Source organism: Ctenopharyngodon idella, chromosome 1 (assembly GCF_019924925.1).
Source record: "Ctenopharyngodon idella isolate HZGC_01 chromosome 1, HZGC01, whole genome shotgun sequence".
Taxonomy (NCBI): domain Eukaryota; kingdom Metazoa; phylum Chordata; class Actinopteri; order Cypriniformes; family Xenocyprididae; genus Ctenopharyngodon; species Ctenopharyngodon idella.
The window spans coordinates 20,721,361-20,749,048 of record NC_067220.1 but is presented as its reverse complement, the minus strand read 5'-3'; the positions used below and the strand labels follow the sequence as shown (position 1 = coordinate 20,749,048).

At 35.4% G+C, this 27,688-nt stretch overlaps 3 protein-coding genes and 1 long non-coding RNA gene across 4 annotated transcripts in view; 3 read left to right on the top strand and 1 right to left on the bottom strand.

Annotated features, from left to right (window-relative positions):
* The window catches only part of LOC127516395 (uncharacterized), a 32,017-nt gene extending 9,956 nt beyond the window's left edge, over positions 1-22,061 (top strand). Inside the window, exon 2 of the long non-coding RNA XR_007930981.1 lies at positions 21,954-22,061. This is a non-coding gene — a long non-coding RNA (uncharacterized LOC127516395). The remainder of the gene's footprint in view (positions 1-21,953) is intronic.
* smim14 (small integral membrane protein 14) lies at positions 1,091-7,735 on the top strand. Its single transcript, XM_051900970.1, has 5 exons — positions 1,091-1,293; positions 3,663-3,743; positions 5,621-5,669; positions 5,773-5,921; positions 6,236-7,735. Exons 1-5 carry the CDS (start codon positions 1,114-1,116, stop codon positions 6,272-6,274), a joined length of 498 nt encoding a protein of 165 aa, XP_051756930.1. The 5' UTR covers positions 1,091-1,113; the 3' UTR covers positions 6,275-7,735.
* ugdh (UDP-glucose 6-dehydrogenase) lies at positions 8,161-18,217 on the top strand. The gene is made up of 12 exons (XM_051900913.1): positions 8,161-8,415; positions 9,734-9,895; positions 10,867-10,968; positions 11,047-11,247; positions 11,785-11,982; positions 12,723-12,870; positions 13,014-13,108; positions 13,707-13,837; positions 15,167-15,306; positions 15,478-15,569; positions 16,544-16,654; positions 17,365-18,217. Exons 2-12 carry the CDS (start codon positions 9,734-9,736, stop codon positions 17,464-17,466), a joined length of 1,482 nt encoding a protein of 493 aa, XP_051756873.1. The 5' UTR covers positions 8,161-8,415; the 3' UTR covers positions 17,467-18,217.
* lias (lipoic acid synthetase) lies at positions 18,294-27,676 on the bottom strand. Its single transcript, XM_051900925.1, has 11 exons — positions 27,380-27,676; positions 26,934-27,106; positions 25,616-25,709; positions 24,659-24,739; positions 24,379-24,535; positions 23,918-23,975; positions 23,680-23,808; positions 23,243-23,388; positions 23,067-23,137; positions 20,402-20,513; positions 18,294-18,719 (listed from the first exon to the last, which is right to left on the bottom strand). Exons 1-11 carry the CDS (start codon positions 27,467-27,469, stop codon positions 18,652-18,654), a joined length of 1,179 nt encoding a protein of 392 aa, XP_051756885.1. The 5' UTR covers positions 27,470-27,676; the 3' UTR covers positions 18,294-18,651.
* Positions 27,677-27,688: the final 12 nt, after the last annotated feature.

The following is a 27,688-nucleotide window of genomic DNA, read 5'->3' as shown; positions in this document are numbered from 1 at the left end:
AGACGTTTAAGAGGCTGTTGTGTCGACCTTGATTTATTGCAATATTGAGGTGTTCGGTTTTATTTTGATTTTAGAAAATAAACATGATTTCTTATCTTACAAATCAATTGTTTCTTATTGTTACTGGCATGTCTCTTAGGTGTTGAGGACTAGTGCATCTTTGAGCCTACATTCAGCATGAGTAAAATACTTAAGTACTGTTAAAATCAGATACTCTAAGACTTTTACTCAAGTCGTATTAGAATTGGTGACTTGTTACTTGTAATGGAGTCATTTTCACTGTAAGGTATTTGTATTTACTCAAGTATGGTTTTCATGTAATCTTTAGACCTCTGAAAATTACACCCATTTTTAAAGGGATAGTTCATCCAAAAATGAAATTTCTGTCATTAATTACTCACCTTCATGTCGTTCTAAAACCGCAAGAAACTTTGTTCATCTTCAAAACACAAACCATAATTCATGGTCCAGAAAAGACATAATTAAAATAGTCAACGTGACTACAGTGGTTCAACCTTAATGTTATGACTTTATTCAACAAATTCGTCTCTCCCCTGGAGTCTTAATTTATGTTGCATTGTTTTTTAAAACATTTTCCAAAATTACTCTTCTATTCTTTATGTGTACAACTTTTAATGCAGCTTGGGTCTGAGTGACTGTGATGATGCTTGCATTTCCCTAGATTAACAGCACACATACATACTTCATTCACACACACACACACACACACACACACACACACACACACACACGACTGTCAGTGATGCGCGCTGCAATTGTGCATTTCATTATTTACACCCCGCCGGCAAAATGTCGATAACCAATTAAAAAATGATGCGCTCTGCGAACGGTGAGAAAAGCAACGGTATTTCAGTGTTCACCAAAATCTGCGACATTATACGTCATGTAGCGACGTGGCTCTCATCCACCACACGAATGTACGAATCCTACTATAGTAAAGGCCTCTCTCATTAATATTAATTACTAGGTGTTATGTTCGCTCAGTCGACCTCGCTGATTTGCTGAAATGTAGACGTTAAAGCCTGTGGTTAAACGACGAAGACTTACCTAATGAATATTAATTAGGTTACGCAATTGGACGCCCCAGCAAGGATGCAAATTACAATCCAGGAACCAAGCCTTCGCCATAGTAACATTCCTAATTTTGCTTCCCTGATCCTTATCAAAACACAGACGGAACATCAGCCGGAGCTGCGGCCCATTGCCAAACACCAGTGTACACAAGTGAGCATTTGCACTGGATTTAGCCTGTGCGACCGGAGACTCGCAGGGGTCAGTATTCACATATCGGTCCTCCTGGTTTGAAGCGAATGTTTTTAAATCTCTTCGAGTGAGTTGTCGAAGTCATTGGTAAGACATCTGTTTACCAAAATCTTATTTGTTTTCCATTGGGGTTAACTTTTTTTTTATTTTATGTTGTATTATTCTTTTTAAATGCTGTCTGCAGATTCAATTAATACGCTGCTTTAATGAATATATATTCCTCCATCCTCCTCGAAGACTCTTATATTCCAATAATAGCGCAAGTCAAACTGCTTTAAGCAAGAATATTTTGAAAAAATGTGTTTTTTATTCTTTGTTTATTATATATTACTTCAACGGTATACATTTTGTGTTTATAAGTGGTTTATACATTTTTAGTGTTTAGATAGACCGTACTTCGAGTCAGCCGGTTGAGTGTAAAGTTATCGAAGAGGAAGCAACGAAACAGAACCAAGTTTTAAAAAAACGTAGCTGATAAAACACGAAATTTGCATCAAACGTCTGTTTTCGTGTTATTTTGTGGAAAGCATAGTAAACAATTGCTTTGAGTAAGTGTTGTTCTTCCCTGAAACCTGACTTGGGTTTCCTTTCATTTGTTTACAGTTTCTTATATTCAGTAATGCTTGAAATGCAATACGTCGAAGTCCCTTTTCAGTATTTTTATAGTCTTTGAATACGTTCACAACACACCAAACAAAAGAGTCGAGTTTTGAGAGTTTGTCTAGATAGTGTTAAGCTAGGACCCGACTGCTCTGACAAATACATATATCTAGTATTTGGCCATTATAATAATAAATGTATCCAAATATAGCCATTTTACTGTAGTATTCAAGTGGTAGGACAGGTCTCACACTACATCCCATCTCTTTAATCGCGTGAAGTTAATTTAATGGGAGAACGCACCCATTTTCATGACAAGTGACAAGCGCCCATCACAGCCTACGCCATAATCACATTTTAACTCATGTTAACATTTAATTGTAATCAAATGCCAATTTTTGGAGTAAATTGGGCCAATATGAAAGTGAAACAAAATAAAAAGAAATCTAGGAGCAATTTGGTGCTTGGACAATTTTTATTTAAGTTTAAATAAAGGAGAAACAACTGCAGTTAATGATCTTCTAGACTAACTATGTTATATATAATATCATATATATATATGTATATATATGTATATATATATATATATATATATATATATATATATATATATGGGATAAAAAAAAATATTACCCCTGGGTGATGCTACTCCACAAACCACCAGCATATAAAATACCAAAAATAAAAATATTTTTTAAAACATCGGCAAGTAAAACGCTGCGTTTATATAGAACTGTCTCTTTATGACCACAACAAACGGGACACTTTTCAGACGCGCATTCCGACTTCGCCTCAGCGCCAGGCACAAGTCAAACGAGCGTGGAAAAGATAGGTGATCGAGAGAGCTTTACTTGAACAACAGTGAACTGCGGTCAGACGAGATGTTGTCAGGCTATGTCAGTAAAACTCAGAAAAATGAACATGACTGTCCAATCAGCCGTTATACTGTGCTCGCGGCGCGCACTCAAGAATTGCACGCGCAAATGCGGCGGCGCGCGCTGCACATTACTTTATTATAGCTTAAGTAAAGCGCAAATGAAACTACGAGCATGCACCGTCGTTCTTCTGTTGTAAATTAAGTCATGAAATTACCAAACATGCGATTAAAGCTGCCTCAAAACTGTGCATGCATAGGCTATTTGTTGACATTGTTTCAAAGCAATTGTTATCCAATTTGTTGGCCTTAAAACGTCTTAAAATGCACGTCTACACCAAGGAAATCAACATTTTTTTTCGGGGGAGCATGCCCCCGTACCCCGCTAGACTAGTAAACTACATTTACTTCAGTAAAGCTAATACTAATGCTTCAAAACTCAAGGTTAAATCAGAATATTTATTGTAAAAATGTTTCTGTAACACGCAGCTGCCAAAAATTAGTATATAGCTCCACAGTGGTTTGTGATTTATTTTCAAAACGGGGAAAAAGACAAAAAAAAAGACAAAAAAAAAAAAAAAAACCTTTTCAAAACATCCTCCCCTCCGGTTTTTTCACAAATTGCACCCTGTATATATATATATATATATATATATATATATATATATATATATATAATAAGATACAATTAGTTAGAAGATCATTAACTGCCGTCTTTTGAATATTTAAAGCAGTCTGACACAGCTTTGTGTTTATTCAAATGTGAGTCATGCTGACATCCTATAGACCTTCCCATGTGAAGTCTTTTTAATTCAGTTTTGAGCTTCATGTCTGTGTGTGTTTAAAATAATTTATTATTATTATTATTAGTGTCTGGAATGTGTGTGAATTCTGTCTTATTCAGGAGAGGATGGCAGAGGGAGGTTTTGACCCCTGTGAGTGCATCTGCTCTCATGAACATGCCATGAGGAGACTTCTCAACCTGGTGAGTTCTTCATATATCTCTGTTCCTTTTTCTCTGTTCCAGATCAGCATTTAAATTAACACAAGTTCTTTAATTTATGAACAAAATAGACCATAATATTAACAAATCAATACATGCTTAACTTGTTTGCCTACTCTGGATCTACTATTAGAAATTAATCAGATGAATTTATATAAGCTTATTGATCCATTGATCTGTATGAAAGAAAAGTGAACAACTGGGATTTAGATGGACCCTGTCCTTATATTGGATTTCTGTTCTTTTCTTGGTACAAAAAGATACACTACTGGTCAAGAGTTTGGCATAATTATGATTTTTTTTTTTTTTTTTTTAAATGCTTTTGAAAGGCGTCTCTTATGTTCACCAAGGCTGCATTTATTTGATGAAACTGACAACAACAACAACAACAACAAAAAAACAGTAATATTGTGAAATATTAATAAAATTTACTGTTTTCTATTTTAATATATTTTAAGATGTAAGTTATTCCTGTGATGGCAAAGCTGCATTTTTCAGCATCATCACTCCAGTCTTCAGTGTCACATGGTCCTTCAGAAATCATTCTAATATGCCGATTTGACACATTTCTTATTATTATCAATGTTGAAAACGGTTGCTGCTTAATATTTTTGTGGAAATCGTGATACACTACCATACAAAAGTTTGAAGTAAGGTTTTAAAAAAAAAAAGAAAAGAAAAAGAAACTTTACTTGCTTTTATTCAGCAAGGATACAGTAAATTAATCAAAAGTGGTGCTGAAAAGATGTTCTTTTGAGCTTTCTATTCATCAAAGAATCCAGAAAATAAATCACATTTTCCTCAGAAATATTAAGCAGCAAACACTGTTTTCATCATTGATAATAAAAATCATTATTAGTAATTGAGTACCAATAATAATTGGTAATTAGCACCAAATCAGCATATTAGAATGATTTCTGAAGTTTCATTGTGACACTAAAGACTGCAGTAATGATGCTGAAAACTCAGCTGTGCTATCATAGAAATAAATTTTATTTATTTATATATATATATATATATATATATATATATATATATATATATATATATATATATATATATATATATATACATACACACATATAGAAAACAGTTGTTTTAAATTTTAATAAATTTTTTCCGTTACATAGTTTTAGGCATATAAAAGTCTTCCACATAACATTACTGTGTGTTGTTCTTTGGATTCTATAGCTGTACAATAGTAATGTCAGGAATTTTTTATAATAGAGAGAAATAGTTGTAAGTGAATGAATTTGACAGTGGCAAATAAAGCTATGATAGTTATTAATCATTGCCAAAAATGTTTGTTTTGTAATGGTGTAGAAAGCCATTTAGTTTAATTTTCATTTGGATGTATCCCAATCTGACAGGGCCTCTATGTTCCAGACCGATTTGTAGTTTTCGAGAGCTGTAGTTGCCAATGCAATAACAGAAGGAACTTCAGATTCAGGACCAACCTCATCTAGGCAATTTCTTGTATTTATTAAAAATACATTTTAGAAAAAGATCATAGAAAATACCTATCTTTTTAAAATGTTGCTATGTGTCTATTAATTTTGCTGTTGTAGTCTGAATGAATGACCACTAGAGGGCGCTAGTGATTCTTTAGTTCAGCCAAGAAAATAAATAACACTTGATTCAACTGTTTGTAGAGGAATACCCACATTGATTGTTTCAATCAGGTCAAATTCAATTTCAATTAATGTTTTGTGAATTAATGTAACATAGAAGCATCAGCTTTTGTCCTAAAATTGCTTTCAAGGCAGAATCCCGCATCCACACACAATGTTGTAATTTCATCCATATAGTTTTTGTTTAGCCTGTATGATAAAATATTGTCTTTGTGATTCTTTCCCAAGCTGAGACAGTCCCAGTCCTACTGTACAGACACAGAGTGCCTTCAGGAGAGTAAGTCTGTCCATTAAAAAAAAAAAAAAAAAAAAAAAGGCAAGTCACACATACCACATATGCTGTGTGTTATTATTTTAAATTGAGTTTTGTGTGTACGCAGTGCCAGGCCCCAACTCCTCAGTAGAAGGGGACATCACTCTGCCCATGATTATTATGGGATGGATAGTTCTAGCTCTCGTGCTCTTTCTGTTCCGCCCAGCCAGCTTGAGGGGCCCTTCAACCAGCAGCAAGCCCTCCAGTCCTCATGGCGTAAGTCATGTCAGACAAACTCCCTCGAAGTGGGCCGGTACGCAGTATTGGCACTTCTGTATTTCAATCTGTAGCATACCCTCACTTTTTCTTGCATAACAGCATTTCTCACAAGTTGATGACTTCCACATAATAACGGTTATCAGAAAGTGTAGCAAAGTATACATCCTTAATAGGTTTTAACCATCTAATGTGTATTATGGGCTGCTTTAACTTTGAATCACTTGATTAATACTGTCAATTTACATCAATTGTAATTTTCTTTGAATTGTAATTCTAGTTGTCACTGAATGGATTTTTTTCTTCTTTTTTAGAATCATGGCAGAGAGCCACCAGCACCTCCAGTGGACTAGAGGTTTAACCCTGCACAAAAGATTTGATCTTTTAATCCAGCTTCCACCTGATCAGCTACTGTGACCAGTATAACTTATTACTTTCCTTAATCATCTCTGTCAGTATTTCTGATTCCAAATTCTTTAGACCAATATCGAGAGGGTGATCTACACCGATACTTGGATAACAAGGTGTTTCTATAATGTGAGTTGCTTTTCAAAAGAGGAAGCAAAAAAAAGAAAGTTGGTGAAGATGCTGAATTGTTAGAGTTTGATGATTTCCAGGTTTATATAGCTCAGTCTTCAATTTCTTACTTCTTCTATTTTTATTATAAAGCATTATTAGGTATTTAGCAAGTTGTTTAAATGACATATAGGCATATATAATGACACTTACCCTAGATCAGCCTAAATATAAATTGCAATCTAGAGTAAAGGTTACCTAGTTATCGAGTGTTGTCAAGAGATTTGGGTTATTTTCGAGTAGACTGAGGTGGAGAGGATAATATTTCTTGTGTCCTTTGGTAGCTTATACATTCCAAAGCTATGATGACTTCACAGACATGATGTCATAGGTCCATGTAGGAGCGTGAGCCTTGACTCTGCATTGGGTCATTCTGAATACTGACGTACTTAAAATGATTCACACATTTGGGGCTGACCAAGACCGCTTCTTAAAAGTCAAAATTTTGTGCAAGAGAAAATTATAAAAAGGGCGTATTCCAGTATTTACTTGGCTCTTATTACTGTAGTCATGGCTGTGTGAATGTTGTCATGGTCTGAGGTCTGTTGACCACAAAGAGAGAGCTGATCTAAAGCAGACCTCTCCACCCTGATGACTATGAGTCTATGTATCCTTCATGTATAAAAATCATTAGTGCAACTGCTAGTATAGACAGTTAAATGCCATTCTGAATAGAGTTTTGTTGAGTTTGCTCAGGAATCATTATGTAGCTATACTTACTAGAACAGTTATTCAAATGGTATGGGGAATCTGCCAAATTTCAGTGATGAAAATCTAAAAACAATTTTATCTTTCAAAATAAGATTTAAATGGGTTACTGTGGACTTTTGGTTATATTTGTTAAGAGCAAAATTCCCTTTTAAGCTTAAAGGTAAATCTACCAACTGTAGCACTTTGGTTTTGGCAACTTTACATGTGTACAGAAAGCAAAGCTCCAGAAAAACACCAAAGATAGGATGTTAATCTGCTCCATTTCAATTGTGGTGTAACTTACTGAGAAACTTTCCTGTCTCTTCAGTTCTGTGAAAATGTTAGAATGTCTTAATGACACAAAAGTCAATTTGCTTAATTGGACGGACTAATGATTTCTTGTAGGTTCAGTTAAGGTGGTGGTGTGGATTTTAGGGCATGTAAATTGAATTCTGTCTACATACACTGTTCCAATGAAACTGCTCTGTGTGAAAGGGCTTGATCTATGCACTTTTGGTTACTTAAAATAAATATGAACAATAACATCACGATTTGTCTTTCTTTTAATGTGGGTATGGAACTATTTATTGGTGGTGGTTAGTGTCTTTTATACATTTCTAGTTAGAACTTGTTAGTATGACTACTCTCAAGAGTAATTTCTGCGTCAAAAAACACTAATGCTTTCCTTTGAAATTACGTCGTCACCGAGACCTTCCAGTCACTGATTGGCTGCTTCTGAACGTCTCCGTTATCCACACGTATGTAATTATATGCATGTCAAATGACAAGTGCCAGTATTCGCTTTTGCCATATTTATATTGAGGAGCTTGTCAAATTAGATTTAAATATTTAAAAAAAAAACTGTTTCGGTCTATGACCGTTAATTTGTTCGTTTTAAATCACAGGCAAACTAAAATTTAGTTTTCGCTTGCTCAAGTTAATGAGGCTCTTAGTTTGAAAAGACGTAATGCCCCGGAAGCAGACGCCCATGCCCTCCCCTCTCTGAAGTGTTTACGTTGCTATCCTCCTCCCGGTGGGTGTGTGTGTGTATGAGTAAATGTGTGTATGTGTGTGTGTGTGTTCTTCGTGAGTTTATGTATCAAGGATATAGTAGTTTTATTCATTCGGGAACAAGGCACCTCAGACGGAGGAGTCTTAACGTTACCTGCATACTGCCCTGAGTCACACAGAGGAGTGTTTTAACTGAAGAACTTCACTGTGAGACAAGGTAAGTCTGTATTATAGCTATTTATTTATTTATTTTAAAAAGATTTCAAAGTGAATCTCACTAAAATCATTGAATTTAGAATTGTGTTTTTGTGATTGAAGCTATAATACAGAATCTGAACTGATCAAATTCTATACGTTAAATCTATAACTTAAATGATTGAACAGATCAGTTATAAAAGAGTTAAATAATCATGTATTCATTATGAGAACATAAGCAGTCAAATAATAAATACATTTCATTACATTTAACAATGTTAAAAGCGTCGACAGGCAACATTTATAAAACTTTTTGCAAAACAACAACGACTTTAATAATAATAATAATTGCGTTGACTTTTATCTATCTTTAAAGTTCAACTTCTGGTTCTTTTATTAGTTAATTACATTAACGGTTCATTCTTTTTGAGTCGATTCTTCTTCCGTTTCGCTAAATAGCAGTGAACGATTTATTCGCGAATCGGGTTGAATCAGTCTGAGCGATTGTCGAGTCAACAGCCCGCTGAACAGAGAATTTCTGAATTAAGGATTGGACTGATGGGGTGAATTATAATTTATTTAAATTTTAAATATTCAAATGTATTTTATAATTAATTTTTAAATTAATTTAACATTTTTTAAATATTTATTTCAAATGTAACAAACAAACGAGACAAAAGTAGATTTTTAGGATTGGGATTCATTTAATTACATTTATCAAGAGATTGCTGAATATATATTACATACTATATAGAAGTATCGCTGAATCGGATTTTGGGACGAACTGCTCGAAAGAACCGAATGTCGCAAAGGAGCCGGACTTCTCATCACTACTTAAAGGTTCACCCAAAAATGAAAATTCTGTCATCATTTACTCTCCCTCAAGTTGTTGCAAACCTGTATAAATGCCTTTGTTCTGCTGTAGACAAAGAAAGATATTTTGAAGAATGTTTATAATCAAGCAGATCTTGCCCCCCATTTGACTACCATAGTATTTTTTCCCCCTACTATGGTAGTCAGTGAGGGGCGAGATATACTTGGTTACAAACATTCTTTCAAATATCTTCCTTTGTGTACAGCAGAACAAAGAAATTTATACAGGTTTGGATCAACTTATGGGGGAGTAAATGATGACAGAATTTTCATTTTTGGGTGAACTATCCCTTTAATGCCCCTAGGGGTTAGTAATATGATACTGACCACCGCATGAGCCTCTGGATCCCTGCTGAAGAGGATGAATTGTATTCTGCTGGTTAATAAGAGGCCATTCATAATTGTCATACAATCTGTCGTTTATGGCCATAAACTGTCACCTTGATTCCATCTTTCTCTCTTCTCAGATGTTTCAGATTAAAAAGATTTGCTGTATAGGTGCTGGGTATGTTGGTGGTCCGACATGTAGTGTCATTGCCAGCATGTGTCCTGAGATCACTGTAACAGTGGTGGATGTTAATGAATCCCGGATCAAAGCCTGGAACTCTGATACCCTGCCCATCTATGAGGTAACAACATAATAGGAATAATAGGGTTAATATGTTTACTGTCACTCCCTTTGTGGTCATAGATCTGAACTTAAATGCTTGTAATGCCTTGTAATACAGACCTAAGCTTGGTCTATTTGTTTTTTTTTTTGAAGAAGAAGACGGCCTTTTTTGAAAGCAAAAAAAAAAAAAAGAAAGTGTAAAAAAGTTTTACCGTAAACACAGTAGCACAGAACTAAAGGTTTTTTGATTTAATACAAAATTACGAAATAATTTTCTCTAAAATTGCTAGAAAATCAAAGCCACATGTCTAACCAAGTTGAGTCCCAAATTTGAAGTTAATATCACCAAAATTGAGCCCGGTAAAAGGATTTAAAGTACTGTTTCCATGGTAAGGTAATGTCCAATTTCTAGATGGTTTTCACAGGATGAATTTTGAGTGTTTAAGCTTTCGAATGGTACCTAATTTATGATGAATACTAAAATATGTATAAAATAAAATAAAAAGCGAGCCAAGTGTCCCCAGCTACCAGGACACTGACTATATCCAAGTTAAAGGTGCACACAAATATATTTTCCTCATTAAAATATTTTTACCCCTAAGTAATTAAATATTACATTTTTGTAAATGGGTTTAAAAATGTAAAGAAATACTTACAAATGCTTTAGCTAATTACAAATATTAGTGTAAAAGGATAGTTCACCCAAAAATGAGAACTGTCATCATTTACTCAAGTTGTTCCAAACCAGTGTGAATCCAAACCTGATGTTTGGTTACCCATATTCTACAAAATACCTTCTTTTGTGCTCAGCAGAAGGAATAAATTCATACAGGTTTGGAGCAACTTGATGGTTAGTAAGTGATGACAGAAATTTCATTTTTGGGTGAACTATCCCTTTAAGTGTTTTTTATTTATTTATTTATTTTTTTTTTTTAATGAGAAATCTTTGTTGCATGAGTCCTGAAATGTCTCTTTTTCTTTCTGTTGTAGCCGGGCCTGAATGAAGTGGTGTTGTCTTGTCGTGGGAAGAACCTCTTCTTCTCCACGGATATCGACTCTGCCATTAAAGATGCTGATCTGGTCTTTATTTCTGTGAGTGCAACAAACTATTTTAATGTGGTTATGCATATAGGTCTGTACAGCAACCATAATATCTTTCTCTCTCTTTAGGTAAACACCCCAACTAAGACGTACGGTATGGGCAAAGGCCGTGCTGCTGACCTGAAGTTTATTGAGGCATGTGCACGGCGCATAGTGGAGGTGTCGGATGGGTATAAAATTGTTACGGAGAAGAGCACAGTGCCGGTCCGTGCAGCTGAGAGCATCCGCAGGATATTTGATGCAAACACCAAACCCAGCCTCAACTTACAGGTGTGTTTGTGTGAACGTCTAAATATTCCTGTGCTGATATAAGGGGAAGGTGACAAATAACATGTCCATGAGCTTTTTTTAATATCAAAATTTTAGGTTAAAAGGTATATAAATATATGTGTTTTAGGTGCTGCAACTTTTTCACCATTCACATTTTTTAAATCACCTTTTTGCTTTTTTTTGCAGTGTGATAAATTTCAATTATTTATTGTAATCATTCACATTAAAGTGATTAAAAATGACAGTAAAGACCTTTACTTTGTTATAGAAATTTATATTTCAAATACATGCTGTTAAGCCTTCTGTTCATCAAAGAATCCTGGATATTACTAATTGTATCTAATTTATGCTGTAAATACATTTTGTGTATGCACACAAATTACTTTTACATTGTGTTGTAAAATATTTCCTACAAAGTTTTTGCCTCTCGCAAATGAACTTATAAAACAACTGGATTTGTGGACCTTTGGGAATTTTTCACAGTTCGTTCTGTTCTGCTGTGTTAATGAACAGCATTTTTCCCACCTTTGATTACAGGTTCTCTCTAACCCAGAGTTCCTTGCAGAGGGTACTGCAGTGAAGGACCTGAAGGACCCAGATCGTGTCCTGATTGGTGGAGATGAGACTCCAGAGGGTCAAAGGGCTATTAGTGCTCTTTGTGCAGTTTATGAGCACTGGGTCCCCAAATCACGCATAATCACCACCAACACCTGGTCCTCTGAACTGTCCAAACTGGTATGTAAATGTAAGATGTATAATTATGGTGTGTTCACACTTGTAGTTCGGTTCTCTTGGTTCTTTTGGTCTGGACCAAAAAAGACAATGATACATTTAGTCCTGGTTCGCTTGGCATTCACATTCACAGAACCTAAAGATACAAAAAAAAATATATATGCTTTTATGATGTATATTTTGTGGTGGAACATCAAAAACAATGCTGTGTGCTCCACTAAATGTTCTTGTTGTACAGTATGTGCGTACACACAAAGGTATTTTTACCAGCTGAGAACTTAGAAAATGTGTAAAGAAGTCAAAATGGCACCAGGAATTCCTCCGTTACACAAACAAAGATCTGCTGCAAGGAGACACACACAGTATCGCACTGTAATGGACAAAATCGTGACTATGACGAGAAAGGTGAGAGTTTATTTAGAAGCGATGTATGAATTAGTGCAGTACATTCGAACAAGTGTGAATGCTGTGTGAATATGTTTGAACTGGGGTGCGCATCAAACAAGTTGACCGAGACCCCTGAAAAGGGTTCAAACCATTGTTTAAACTTGTTCACACAGCGTTCACACTTGTTCAAATAAACAGAGAAATCACACCAGAGTTCCTTTTAATAAAACCAAACCTGCCAAGTGTGAACACACCCTTAAAGATAAGAATGAGTTAAATTTGTAAGTCTTTGATTTGATATGTAAAATTCATTCAATTTATATTTTGTGATGTATAAAAACATATGCATGTTTTAGGCAGCAAATGCATTCCTGGCTCAGCGCATCAGTAGTATAAACTCCATCTCTGCCCTGTGTGAATCCACTGGCGCTGATGTTGAGGAGGTGGCCAGAGCCATCGGCATGGATCAGCGCATTGGGAGCAAGTTCCTCAAAGCCAGCGTGGGTCAGTGCGATTGTTTTTACCCCATCTTAATCCCACATTATTGGTACTATTTTGCTTTGTAAAAGTGTTCAAAGTGATAAAATAGAATGAGATTTAAGAGTTTTGCTTCAACTGCCTCAATACGTATAATGTGTCTATATCAGGTTTTGGAGGAAGTTGTTTTCAGAAGGATGTGCTAAATTTGGTGTATCTGTGTGAGGCACTGAATCTCCCAGAGGTTGCTTCATACTGGCAACAGGTAAACTTCAATTTGAATACTTATTTAATAAGTCTTGGTGGCATATGTTGGGTTTGTTCAATGTAAAGATGCATCAAGGCAGCTTTAACTTCACCAAAGTCATCAAATGGTACCAAACATCGTTGGTTGTTACATGAACAAACAGTAAGTTTGAATATGTGTAGGTGCACATGAAATATGAGAACTGTGCTATGGGGATAATTTTTTTTTTTTAGCGAATACCGACTTGCACTACCATTCAAATGTTTGGGGTCAGTAAGATTATTATTTTTAAGGAAATTTTTACTCTTATTCAGCAAGGATACATTAAATTGATCAAACAGTGACAGTATAGGTATTTATAATGTTACAAAAGATTTCTATTTCAAATAAATGATGTACTTCTGAACTTTTTATTTATCAAAGAATCAAGTAAATCTGTTTCAACCTTGTTTAAGAGACTTCTTTAAAAAGCATTTAAAAATCTTACCATCCTCAAACTGTTGATGTGTAGTGTACGTTCAGATGAACTTTCATATAGTAACTATACTAACACTTTGGTATCTAAAAATTATTTTGTTTTTGTCTAATCTTTTACTTTGTATTTCTGTATGTGCAGGTGATAGACATGAACGAATATCAGAGAAAGAGATTTGCCTGTCGGATCATTGACTGCCTGTTTAACACAGTTACAGGGAAGAAAATTGCCTTGTTAGGTTTCTCCTTCAAAAAGGACACGGGAGACACCAGGTACGTACAGGGACACTTTGAGCCAGTAATTTTTATTTGTGACAGCTTTATCACATATTTATATGTGACAATTCAAAAGCTGTGTCTTTCTCTTTTACCTACAAAACATACAGACCGTAAAATGTCAGAGCATGAGTTAATCATCAACTTTAATTGGGTAATGAAGTTTTTTTTTCGGTTTGAACTACCTCCTATTTAAAAACCTGCACACTTAAAACACTACAGCACATTTTAAACATGCCCATCCCACCCATGACCTTTATCTAGAGTCAATGAGAACAAGTCATGACTCTGCATGTGTCATGCTGTCCAAAAGTCTATTTCCAAAAAAATCTGTTTTTCTATTTTTTTTTTTTTTTTTTTATGAAGTAAAATGTTTTAGTATTTGATATGTCCACCTTTTCCTAATGGCAGCAGCGATTACGGTGATATGAACGCCACAAGTTTATGCAAAGCCTGGTGATCATGTTACGTTTGATCCATACAGCATCAACTCAAGGAAGGAAATCTGACTTTTTGTTTGAGTTGATGTCAAAAAAATTACTTTTGTATTTACTGAATTAGAATCCTAAATGTTTATTACATAACAGTTAGTTCCAGCAATGAATTTGATGTTCAGTCCAACACCACTTTGTCTTTTTCACTGTTTTTGTCACTCTGTTTGTCTTTGTTTGCAACGTTCCAGACAGACTGTTAGCCTGTGCATTAGTGGTAGGGATTTTTCAGTGACTTTCTGCAAGTTACATCGATACGCCAGTAGGTTGTGACAAATGACTGACTTTATAAGTGAGTCATTGAATTATTCACTCAGTCAATTCTTAAAAAATACAATGATTAATTTAGGAGGAAAACATATTTTTAATTTGTATCTAATTTGTGTTTCTCAGAGGTGCACTGCAGTTAGTTATTCTGTTTGGAAGTATTTTCTTAGGTAGCTCAAAAATAGGCAAATTAAATGGTGATTTTTTTTTTCTGAATGTAAGTTACTCAAAATTAACTGGTTTGTTTTTTTTCTCAAACAATATAACCCCAACAATTGAGTGAGATTTCACAATAAGATTTTTTTATTCACTCTGTCTATTGGACACCACTGTGATATATTATAATAGCTTCATTAAACTGACTGAAAAAAATAACTGCAAATTTATATTTACTTTATGTATTTGACAGATACCTTTACCCAAAATGACTTGCAGTGCATTTTCTGCTACTGTTCTCTACTAGTTTGCTTATATTTATTCAAAAAGAGCCTTTTTCCATGGAATCATAATTGGTCTGTAAATGAGAATCTTGTGTTGTAAGTCCATCCTGTGTGTATGTGTGTTTCAGAGAGTCGTCTAGTATCTACATCTCTAAGTATCTGATGGACGAAGGAGCCAAGCTGCATATTTATGACCCTAAAGTGCTGAAGGAGCAGATAATCCAGGACTTGTCTCAACCCAGCATCTCTGGAGACAACCCAGAAAGAGGTATGTGTGTTGAGCAGATAAAACTGTGCTTTAGGTCATTTGAATGATAGGAGAGAAAGACTTGTCATGCTGAATCTCATGTAGAGCAGAAACACGTGTCTAGGAATGCAGGACAAAGTTTGTGTCTGTGTGTTTCTGTCTAATTTGGCATGGCTTTCATTCTGTCTGCAGTATCTGATCTTGTAACAGTGACATCAGACCCCTACAAGGCGTGTGAAAATGCACACGCCCTGGTCATCTGCACGGAGTGGGACATGTTTAAGGTAAATGGCACACACACACAAAAAACACACTCTTATGTGCAGCACTCTCTACCCTATGTTGTTTAAATCGCTCCAAATTTTTGTGAAAAAAATTTGGTTTGTGACGTTAAAACAAACACTGTAATTATTTTCCTTCAGCAGATAAAACAAATATAATTTGTGAGCTTTGACATCACTCTCCACTCCATGACATCGAAATGGGACAAAACCTGTATTGTTTGTTTTGTGGTTTAAAATGAAAAAAAACCTGACTATGACCCCTTCTTAAATATAACAGGGAAAAAAAAACTTTTTTAGGAACAGTTACATCACTCTCCACCCCATGTCATCTAAATCATTCCAAAACTGTGCCGTTCATGTGTGATCATTTTGTGCTGTTAAAATGAACATTGTATTTACTCCTTAGAAATAATAAAACTATATATAATTTAGGGCGGTGATGCCCTATAATTCAGTTTGATTTACATGTTAATGTATAAATGTAACATTTATAATACTAAATTATGTTTTTAAATTATAATTTTAGATACGAAATTAGAAATTTAAATGTAAACTTTATAAATGCAAATTAATAAATGTTTGGTTTATATATTTATGTTTAGAAATGTAAACTTTTATAATACTAATTTATGTTTTTTAAATAATTTTAGAATAAATACAAAGTTAAAAATGTAAATATAATATTAAGTGTAAATTTAAATAAGTGTTTAAATTATACATTTAAATTCATAAAAATTTATATTTTTTTGTTGGTTCCAGTGAAAACATTGGCAAAAAAACTCCTTACTGTTGAGCCCTGTCGTGGTACTTTGATAAACACCAGTGTATGATTACCATTTTCATATATACTGTTTAATGGAACACATGGTACTACAAGGTACTTAAAAATACCATGGTATGGCCAAAAAGTATTCCATGGTACATTGTGGTACTTATTTAATGTATGGTTAAGTATTACATGTGTTTGTTTTTAGGATCTGGATTACGAGAAAATATATCACAAGATGCTGAAACCGGCATTTATCTTTGATGGACGACGAGTCCTGGACCATCTGCACCCCCAACTACAGAACTTTGGCTTTCAGGTCAGTAGTTATTTGTGCACTTAACATGTTTATGGGTATTTACCACTTTTTGCCTGGGCCGATATTGTCCCCACCACTTTTCGAAACATCTCTCAGCATGCATGTATCTAATACAAAGAAAGCAGATGACTAGCAGATTATTAATTTCGTTCATTTGTGTTAATTAAGAGCCGATCTGGCTCTGAAAGTGTTGCTTTTTTAAATCATGATGAGTGCTTGTTGCTGCTGTTATCAGTGGTGAAAGGCAACAGTGTTCTGTTGGTGCTTATGCACAGTCTTCAGACAAACAAGTGCTTCTACTGCTTTTAATGCTGTTCTGGACACTTTCAATTCATTCTGGAGAAATCACAAAACAAAAATCACTCTTAATATACAATCACTAATGATTATCTTTTGGTTTAAATGAGAAAAAATATATACACAGGACAGATTAGAACCCTGAACCTCTGGCACGCTAAGCAAAAATTCACCCACCAGACCACTAGAGCACAGAAGAATTAAAAGGGGATCATCATATTTAGTCACTGACGTAAAGATGTAAGGATGAAACTGTCGCATCAAACATGAGTTGTATGTCAACAAATTAAACTCAATGTACTATTGAAATTGATTTGTGGACATCGAAATGGTATTATTTTTGCATTTGTTAATGTACATTTCTTAGATAGCCTTGTATTAGTATTTGTAATAATGTCGTGTGTTTTGCATAGATCGAGACCATTGGAAAGAAGGTAACGACCCGAATCCCCTTCACACCATCTGGAGGAGTTCCACGAATCAGTGAACCACCCATCAAGAAAGCCAAAGCATAAGACACAGACTCACACACACATGCATGTGCACTTTACACTGATTAAAGTCTTTTGCTGAGAAAACCAAAGTAATTTGTGACCGTTCCTGGAAAACTACGGACTCCTCTGTTTGTAAAAATGCATGTGCTCTGTGTGTGTGTTGAACTGTGTTCAGAATGTTGTTTTTAAGACTAAAAGAGAGTTTTATCTCTCATGGCCGCTGGCAAAAATGCAGTGATTTAATGTTTTAAACACTTTATCATCCATGTCTTAGTTTTTTTTTAAATCACGATTCTTAGAATTTTTTTAGAATGTTGTGATGTCTGTGCCATTTTGCAAAAATGTTTAAACACTATATATATTAACTGTACAAAACTGGTGTTAAAGAATTTCAACGTTCCACTGCTGTTTAGTAGTTTATTATTGTTTACGATTCTCAGTGTTATGGATTTTAGTGGCGAAATTACGTACCTATTTGAGAGCGATGTTTGAGAGAAGCAACACGTGGGACACCATGTGGGACATGAAAAACGGTGTAAAACATTTTCCTTAAAATTGGCATGTGATACTACTGGCAAATAGCTGTTTGTGTCACCCAGTTAATCATTTATTAATCTTTTGATATATATTTTTGGACCTTCACTGTGTATTAGTTATTGTAGTCACAGTTGTAGCTTTTATAAAATCATCTCTTACTGTACAGGTTTGTAATGCTCATGTACAATGATTGCAGAAAACTGATTTCTTAAATAAATATGGACCAATGAAAGAAGCAGTCATCTATTCATTTCACAGGCTTACATAATGGAAGACAACCATGGCTAAAACAAAAATGCACAACTGACATGTATTTTGAGAAGTTTGAATTTAATATACTCTATATTACTTAATGCACAATATACATAACTTTAATCCATTTCTAAAACAATCCAATGTTCATTTAAACATTTTTTAAAGAATGTTACTGCAACATAATTTTATTTTGTGATATGTATACTTGAAGGCATAGTTCATCAAAAATGAAAATTCACATTTACTAAATTAAATTCACACACCCTCATGTTGTTCCAAAACTCTATGATGAAACAACGAGGGTGAGTAAATGATTACAGAATTTTTATTTTTGGGTGAACTGTCCCTTTAATACTGTTTATACTGTAGGGAAAGAGAGGGTGAAACAGGATAGACAGGTAATGTATAGCAGTTTTACTCTGCTGCCGCCGTGGTGTCTTCAGTCTTTCTCTTTTCCAGCAGATTCTTCAAAAAGAACTCACCTAAGAAATATAGAAAAAAAACATGAGACAGTATGTTTAAACAAATAATGTTACGGTATGTGTGACTACGTGTGCTTCATGATAGTTGAAACATGGAGTCAATGTTTGGCTGCCCTGATGGTCGAAACTACACCATCTTTTTTGTAAAAGAACTGACATCTATTCAAAAGTAGATGACCGTAAAATTTCATGACCTAATGTTTCATGAAATGTCTATGTATACATGTTAAATAAGAAGAAAATCCATGTTACACCCAGCATATTTTTACTAAAATAAATGACAAGCTTTGTAGTGTACAGTAGAATATGAAATATTTATTTAAATAACGCTTGCACAGTAACAAAGTTTCATAACATAATACATCAAACCCTGAGAACCGCTTAGAAATGGATTAACGTAATCCATGGGAGATAATTAACATAAATCAAGGGGAAGCAACAATGTTAAACTAAAAAATAAATAAGTGTCCAGCAACACTGTCCTTTACTTTAACTGCCATAAATTAACCTGATAACGGTCTTTAACAAGTTAACTTAATCCTTATTTGATTTCTACATCGCCCCAAAACAATCAACACCATTTATTTTTTCATTTCTGAAAGCTTCTCATCAATCTGTTTTTCAATTTTGATTTAGTGCGAATTAGCCACCTTTAGCGCCCACAGTACCTCTGCAGTTAGGGTTTCGTCTCTGGATACAGCACTCAAAATGGTCCCTTGTTTTACAGTGGATGAGAGGAAAGCACCGCAGCTGGGAGCGGGTGTCACGTCAGTCGCACGGGTGAAAAAGCCAGCGATTGGGTTGGAAGCAGTCGAGCACGCAGCTGTAGACTGGTGCTTTGCACCTTTAGCGTGGCTAGACAGCGCTGCCTCTTCCATGTTAGAAATGTCAAACGTTTTACGACACAGTGTACATTTAGCACGTCCCGGGTCCTGATCTTTCTCCAGCCACCCCTCATACTTTTCATCATGAAGCCATACATTTTTAAATCTGCATTTCCCTGGCATTGCTACACAATACTAACGTTACCTGAAACAGCGTCACCCCACGCAGAGAACGTCACGTGACGGATCGTGCGAACGTTAACTATTGTAATTTAACTAATATTATCAACTATATTCGAATATACGGAGATTGTGAAACAAATTTCCATGACTTTTCCAAAACATTGTGGGTTAATTAATTTTTCCAAAACTTTTCCAGGCCTGGAAATTGCCATTTTAAAATTCCATGACTTTTCCAGGTTTTTCATGACCGTACGAACTCTGATGTGATTAGATAACTGGACTAACCAGCTGACCAATTTCATGGCACAGCATCTCAAATGTTGGTTTGGTCATTTTGAAATGAGCCAAAGTCTCATCAGAATGATTGAATATAATGATCTCCCAGACCTCTCTCCACATGACTGCATTCCTAAACAGCAGGCATCTAGCCACAGTTGCTTCCCCGATGGCAGCAATTTCCATTCTTATTACAGATATTTTGGGGCAATTTTCCAGGAAGTGAAGATTTTGTTCTCTTGAATACATAGGATGGAAATGGTGCTTTACTTTGCACATTAGTTAAATACAAAACTTTGGATGGAAAGATATTGAGAAGAATGGTAATGCTAATGGATAGCATTATCTACACTAGGTTATATGTAAAGCTTTATAAATTTAAACATGTGCTCAGTTTACCTGCTTTGTAAGAAGAGCGCACGAGTGGCCCACTGGCTGTGTAAACAAAGCCCATCTCCTGGCCAACCTTCTCCCAGTATGCAAACTTCTCAGGAGTAACATATTCTTCCACCTTCAATCAGACACACACTTTAAGGTTGATGCATTCAAGAAGGTGCTAATCTAAAAGTGCGTTGTGTGTGTGATGTAACAAAATGAAACTGAAATGATGTATGAAACAGAAAATGTGGCCAATTGCTTTTGAATTATTAGTCATGGAAGACTTTTCACTTGGGTAAAATCTGGTCCTCACTAAGGCTTATTCTTTAACTACTTATTCTTTAACTTAACTACTTAGATCTGACCAACATGTAAAGTGGCCAATCACAGTTTGTTTTGTTTCTATATGCCTATTAAGGTGGGGTTATCTAAAATAGATTACTTAATGTACAGTCATATTAATATTGTTTTGCAAAATTTTGTAGGGGAAGTCTAGTCATTGCAATAGGAATCCACTTTTTCGTGTGAGGGCAAAAGCTTTAAGGGTATATTAAAGGGTTTGTTCACCCAAAAATGAAATTTTGGTCATTAAGTACTCACCCTCATGTCGTTCCAAACCTTCATTCATCTTCGGAACACAAATTAAGATATTTTTAAAGAAATCCAAGAGCTCTCTGGCAATTTAATAACCACTGTCAAGGTCCAGAAAGGTACTAAAGACATTGTTAAAATAGTCCACGTGACTACAGTGGTTCAAACTTAATTTTATGAAGTGACAAGAATACCTTTTGTACGCAAAAACAAAACAGACGAACAAAGGTCTTATGGGTGTGGAACAACATGAGGCATGACAGAATTTTCTTTTTGGGTGAACTAACCCTTCTCTTTATGTTGGCCTACCTCAATCTACACTGTCTCGGTTACAGATGGTTCAGAACTCGGCATCCAGATTGCTGACAGGAACTAGAAAAAGGGATCATATCTCCCCTGTCCTTGCCTCACTGCATTGGCTCCCCATAAAATTTAGAGTCGACTTTAAGGTCCTTCTTTTCGCATACAAAGCATTGCACAACTTGGCCCCGGATTATATTTCTGATCTTATTAAGCCATACACAGCTGTTAGGTCATTAAGATCTTGTGATCAGTTACTTTTATCTGTCCCTGGTTTTCGTTGCAAACACAAATGATGATTTTTAACTCCAACCATTGCGGTCTGTCAGTCGTATAATGCTTGTCAATGGGAACTCCATCTATGAGAGTAAAAAAAACATGCACAGACAAATCCAAATTAAACCCTGTGACTCGTGACGACACATTGATGTCCTAAGACACGAAACGATTGGTTTGTGCGAGAAACCGAACAGTATTTATATCATTTTTCACCTATAATACACCTCTATGACCAACTGCCTTGCGCATCCGGTTGGTGAGGTCTGAAAACACGTTCTGATGATGGAAGTGATCTCTCGCGCTTATACTTCAATGAGTGCGAGACATCACTTCCGTTGTCAGAGCGCGTTCAGACCTCACCAACCGGATGCGTAAGGCAGTTGGACATAGTGGTGTTTTAGAGGTAAAAAATGATATAAATACTGTTCGGTTTCTCGCACAAACCGATCGTTTCGTGTCTTAGGACATCAATGTGTCGTCACGAGCCGCAGGGTTTAATTTGGATTTGTCTGTGCATGTTTTTTTTGACTCTTATAGATGGTGTTGCCATTGACAAGCATTATACGACTGACAGACCGCAACGGTTGGAGTTAAAAATCATCATTTGTGTTCTACTGAAGAAACAAAGTCACCTACATCTTGGATGCCCTGGGCTAAGCAGATAAACATCAAATTTTCATTTTTGGGTGAACTATCCCTTTAACAATAGACAATGGACAATTTTGCAGAAATTTTGCTTATGTGACCAGCCCATGCCATTGTGCGCAGAATGTTTCAGATGGTAAGTGAACAGACTGTGAGTGTGCCATCTAAAGGCCCGTTCACACCAAGGATATTAACTATAAAAGTTGTAAAAATCGTTCTAAATGTAAAAGAATAGTCCACACCAAAACTATAAGGATAACAGGATAAATTGTTGGAGTAACTTTCACAACCATTTTTTTTTTCAGCTGAAGAAAGATAAAAACAATGACAGCCAATAAGAATCCATCATGCTGAGCTCGAGCATTTAAAGTGACAGACAAGATGACTGCAGAGCGTGCTTAAAGGGTTAGTTCACCCAAAAATGAAAATAATGTCATTTATTACTCACACTCATGTCATTCCACACCCGTAAGACCTTCGTTCATCTTCGGAGCACAAATTACGATATTTTTGATCAAATCTGATGGCTCAGTGAGGCCTGCATTGCCAGCAAGATCATTTCCTTTTTCAATGCCCAGAAAGCTACTAAAGACAAATTTAAAGCAGTTCATGTGACTACAGTGGTTCAACCTTAATGTTATGAAGCGACAAGAATACTTATGGGTGTGGAACGACATGAGGGTGAGTAATTAATGGCAGAATTTTCATTTTTGGGTGAACTAACCCTTTAATAATAAACAGAACTATATTGTGCATTTGTGAGGGGGCTATTTTAGTTAGCGCTGTAGTTATCTTTGTAGTTATTGTTCTTGGTGTGAATGGGCTTTAAGACAGAAATTGGTTGTTTTATTATTGTGTTTTGTTGTTGTACCTTGAGGTGGCGTTTTGTTGGCTGCATGTACTGGCCCAGTGTTAGACAGTCCACTTCAGAGTCCCTCAATTCTGCAAGAACACAAAGAACTCTCATGTTACTATATGCATATTTGTGATATAAATAGAATGCATGTGTAACTCTGGTATGAATTAGTGTAGGTTACTGCACGTTACCTTTCAGAGCAGCATGTATCTGTGCATCTGTCTCTCCGAGACCCAACATGATGGAAGTCTTTGTGAGCACACTGGATTTCACCTTTTTAGCATGTCGTAAAACACTCAGTGATTGGTCGAAGTTTGCACGAGGGTCACGCACATGCCTTAAAGTCAAAGATCAAAGGTGAAAATGAAATCTGCAATGAACTCTCCAAGCTTTGAACAACAGGATGAGAACTACTGTTACTAATTCACTTGGTAAGATGGACTACACATTTCTGCCATCTGGTGGCAGAAAACATCTACAAATAAAACAGAAAAAAATAAATAGAATACAAATAACTTTACAAACTGCATTAAAAAGAATTCCTAAAAAACACAAATATAAGAAAAATGCTGCTGTAACAGACATGACAGCACACAAGATCCAGACTGTGATAGTAAAATGCACCAACCTCTGTAGTTCTCTAACCGTCTCTACATTGTGAGCATAAACATCAAGCCCAGATAAAGCAATTTTCTCCACTGCTGCCAGATCACCACGGAAATCAGGAGTCAAACACTCTACAAGGATGTTAGAGTTCCTAAGAGAGAAAAGATCATGAATGAGAGAAACAGACAAATGAGTTGATTCTAAAAAAAAACAAAAAACAACAACAACAACAAAAAAAAAAAACAGAGTAATCTCTGTACCTTTCTTTAAGGCTGGAGACAGTCTTTGCAAAATGTTCAGCCCCACCATCAGGAATGTCTGTCCAGCACAATAAAAATATGGTATGATGAATAAGGAAATATTATAATACAATGGAGAATTTTAAAGACCCATGAAAACAAAATTAGAGTTTTGTTCTTCTTGGTCCATGTCTACTTGCTTCTATATGCCATGTACATAATTGTTTTTTAACAGAACATTTAAAATTATCTTTCTCTTTTGGGAAAACAGACCAAAAATACTGATGACTCATCCTGCAATACACAGATTTTCTTCCAATCAAATGCTTTCTAGACAGAGAATGCCCCTCCTACACATATTACTTCAATCAAAATGTTGTTGTTCCAAAAGCAAATATGTCAACAAGAAAGAAAAATGTGCCTGTGAAGGTATTTCTCAGAACGTTTAATTTTGGTTTGTTGACGTTTTCATGTTTCCTCACCATCTCTGTCCACTGATGTGAGGACTACATAGTCCAATCCCCATGCTGCGATGGCTTTAGCTGTGTTATATGGCTCATCAGGGTCAAGAGGTGGAGGACGTCTCGCTGTTTTAACTGAACAAAACCTGCAGCCACGTGTGCATGTGTCCCCCATTAACTATGGAAAGAATATGGAAAATCAAGCAGAATCAAAATTCTTCTGTTAGGGAAAAAATACTGTTTGAAAGACATTGAGATATTATCCTTGTTTGTGGGTGTTTTTCAGACCCAATACACGCACCATTATGGTTGCTGTGGCAGTGGAATACTCTCCTCCCCCCCAGCATTCCCCAATATTTGGACACCGGGCCTCCTCGCAGACCTGTAACAAAAGTACCAGTGTATAATTCATGTACCCTTGGTCTATAAGCATAAATTTAAAGGAATAATTCACTCCCAAAATTAAATTATTGTCATCTTTTACTCTCCCTTATGTCTTTTGAAACGTTCTTTCTGCCGTGGAACATAAAAGGAGATTTATAGCAGAACATCCAAGTTGCTCTTTTACATGCAATAAAAATGGATTTTCAATGAGTTGCAAAATAAAGTCTGTTTATCACACTACTACATAGCTATATATACACTACCGTTCAAACGTTTGAGGTCAATAAGATTTAGAAAGTCTCATGCTTACTCATGACAAATAGCAACAAAAGTATTCCTAATATGTTGGACCTTTTATTGAAAGTAGTCTGCTTTTACCTGTTAAGACATACCTTCACAAGCACCTGTGAGAGCTACAATTGTGATGTACAATCTGCACTAATGTCATGCAAGAAAGGGTCGTTTGAAAGGTTATTTGAATGTATGCTTTATTTTTGTAGTTTAGCTAGTGTCACAGAAACTTCATACTTCACCTTTAAAAAAAATAAATGACCCTAAACTTTTGAATGGTCGTGTACTTCATATAGTGCTGGTATGGACAACTTTTATTGCTTTATGATGCATTTTTGTTCTTTTTGTAGCTTGACAGCCCCTGGTTCTCTTCCACTTTCATTGTACTGAAAAGAGCAGCTGTGACATTTTGCTAAACTTCTGTTCCAAGACGTCTGTTCGTTCTAGTTAAATGAAATGAATGTCAACATGAATTTTCATTTTTGAAAGAATTATTCCTTTCATTGAACTATAAAATTGTCACCATTGTATCAGAAAATTGTGTGAAGGAGTTGAAATGTCAGGCATGTTTTCAGCCACTGACCGTGTGTAGGTTCAGTTCTCTAAGTGTGTTCTTCAGTTTGTTGTAGTTCTTTCCTATAGGAATCTCTGTCTTTAGCCATGGTGGTAGCCTTAGCCTGAGAAAATAAACAACTGGTTAAATCCCTATCTCTATGTCATAAAAATGATTACATATTAACCCTTTAAAGCTTACTGTATCATATTTTACACACAAATTTCTAGGCCCTCTAAATGTATCAACATAATCAATCTTTGCTGAAAAACCTGTTGCACACAATGCCTTCTGTCCTTCGATTGATAGTTTATACTGTAAAAGGCCTTTTTGTAGAACTCTAAAAACATTCCCCTTCAGGTCATGGTACAGGTCTTTTTGCTGTGAAATATTTACTGATTTTATAAAAGTAAACAAACATAAGATTAACTTTTATATTGTTAGTGATATTTTAAAATGATTTCTTGCTGGACTGAAGCAATTTAGGTTACCTTGATTATCCATACATCATTTTTTTTAGGAAAAATATGTTAAAATGTACCAAAATAATATCAAATATGATACACCAGGCTTTTGAGGAATGTTTATTTGTACATCTCTCAATCATCATTGTATTGTGTTGCATTGTATTGTATGTTTTGCCCCCCACAATAAAAACTACAGAGTTTTGATCATAAAACTAAACATTTAAATATCCACTTACTAAGACATATTATTGGGAGAAATAATAATAACTTTATTTATATACATTTTATGTAAGTAGGATTCTATACTGTTTCAAAGATCTCACTGATATACATTACAAGCTATCAGATTTTTTCCTTCTGGCCATATAAATATCAGCAACTGCACCAAGTTGCATATTTCGCTCAGTTCGCACCTCTGAATAAATTTGGGGTTTGTTTTTCCTCCTCAGGTATGAGTGCCATTTTCTCACCATCATATCATACTATATGTGCTGTTTATTACCAAATAACTATATCCACGTGTCTAAAGGCACAATTGCACAACACTGATAAAATTGATTAACGTGATCTTTGCAGAGTGATCACTGCAAACAAAGTCATAAATAAATAATAAAAAACTTTGGTGGTACCATGGTGGTATTGGTGTAGTATTGATGGCCACTGTAATACCATGACACTTTGATAGAAAACATGGTACTGAAAGATTTCCATATTCATGCACCATGGTATTTGGTAATCTTTGAAGGACCCTGGAATACCATGGTACATGTCCAAAACACCACTGAATGTTAGTAACTTTCCAAAATCCAGTAGAAATAATGTAATTAATGTAATGTAAATTAGTAATAATGAAAATGTAAAAGTGGTTTCCATACGTTTACCTTTCTCCCTTCTCTCTCTTCAGGTTGCCTCTGTATTCCTCCCACTTGGTCTTTTCTGACAGTTCTCCTGATATGAAGTCCTGGAGGTTCAGTCCATCCTCTTTTATGTCTTTCTTCCTCTCAGTGAGTGTGGATGATGTGTTGGCAGCAGTGGTCAGTCTGTTACAGTAAACCTGCGACCATAAACACAAGACACTCCAGCGTGACTTCAATTTAAAAACCTTTATACTAATATCATCATCTACCAGTTCAGTTAGCTCAGCATAATATGCGTAGAAAAAACACTTTTTTAATATATTAAATCGCTGGACATTATACTGTTATATTGCAGCAACTTCTGTACTGGCCTGCACCGGTAGAGCACCGACAGGTAGCACTTAACTATTTGGCATTATATTTTAGTACAGTCAGTCATTAAACTAAAACAGAACGAAGAAATCGCTTACACTAGACGCCTCAAAGCATTTTGATTGTAAAAACAGATGATTAGAAGAATATCGACCCGCAGCGCAACAACTTCTACTGATCAACGCCATGACTTTAGATCCAGCAGTCTGTCATTGACAGCAATCGCTCTGACATCGATCAACTCCCACTACACGTTTATGATTAAGACCAGAGCGTCATATATACCAGACAGACCTGTGCATGTGATACATTTCCATGTTAACGTGCATAATAAATACATAAATATATATTTCTAAAATCTAATTGAATAAGCTTTACTGATAACCTCAGTTATTTTGCTTCACTAA

Excerpts from the sequence above, each read along its gene's own strand:
- smim14 (XM_051900970.1), top strand. The coding sequence starts at position 1,114 with ATGCAAATTACAATCCAGGAACCAAGCCTTCGCCATAGTAACATTCCT. Across the intron at positions 3,744-5,620 it reads TGAGGAGACTTCTCAACCTG|CTGAGACAGTCCCAGTCCTA; the intron begins GTGAGTTCTTCA and ends TTCTTTCCCAAG. Across the intron at positions 5,922-6,235 it reads AGCCCTCCAGTCCTCATGGC|AATCATGGCAGAGAGCCACC; the intron begins GTAAGTCATGTC and ends CTTCTTTTTTAG.
- ugdh (XM_051900913.1), top strand. The coding sequence starts at position 9,734 with ATGTTTCAGATTAAAAAGATTTGCTGTATAGGTGCTGGGTATGTTGGT. Across the intron at positions 15,307-15,477 it reads TGGAGACAACCCAGAAAGAG|TATCTGATCTTGTAACAGTG; the intron begins GTATGTGTGTTG and ends TTCTGTCTGCAG. Across the intron at positions 16,655-17,364 it reads TACAGAACTTTGGCTTTCAG|ATCGAGACCATTGGAAAGAA; the intron begins GTCAGTAGTTAT and ends TGTTTTGCATAG.
- lias (XM_051900925.1), bottom strand. The coding sequence starts at position 27,469 with ATGGCGTTGATCAGTAGAAGTTGTTGCGCTGCGGGTCGATATTCTTCT. Across the intron at positions 24,536-24,658 it reads CTGCCACAGCAACCATAATG|TTAATGGGGGACACATGCAC; the intron begins GTGCGTGTATTG and ends TTCTTTCCATAG. Across the intron at positions 23,976-24,378 it reads CACATCAGTGGACAGAGATG|ACATTCCTGATGGTGGGGCT; the intron begins GTGAGGAAACAT and ends TGTGCTGGACAG.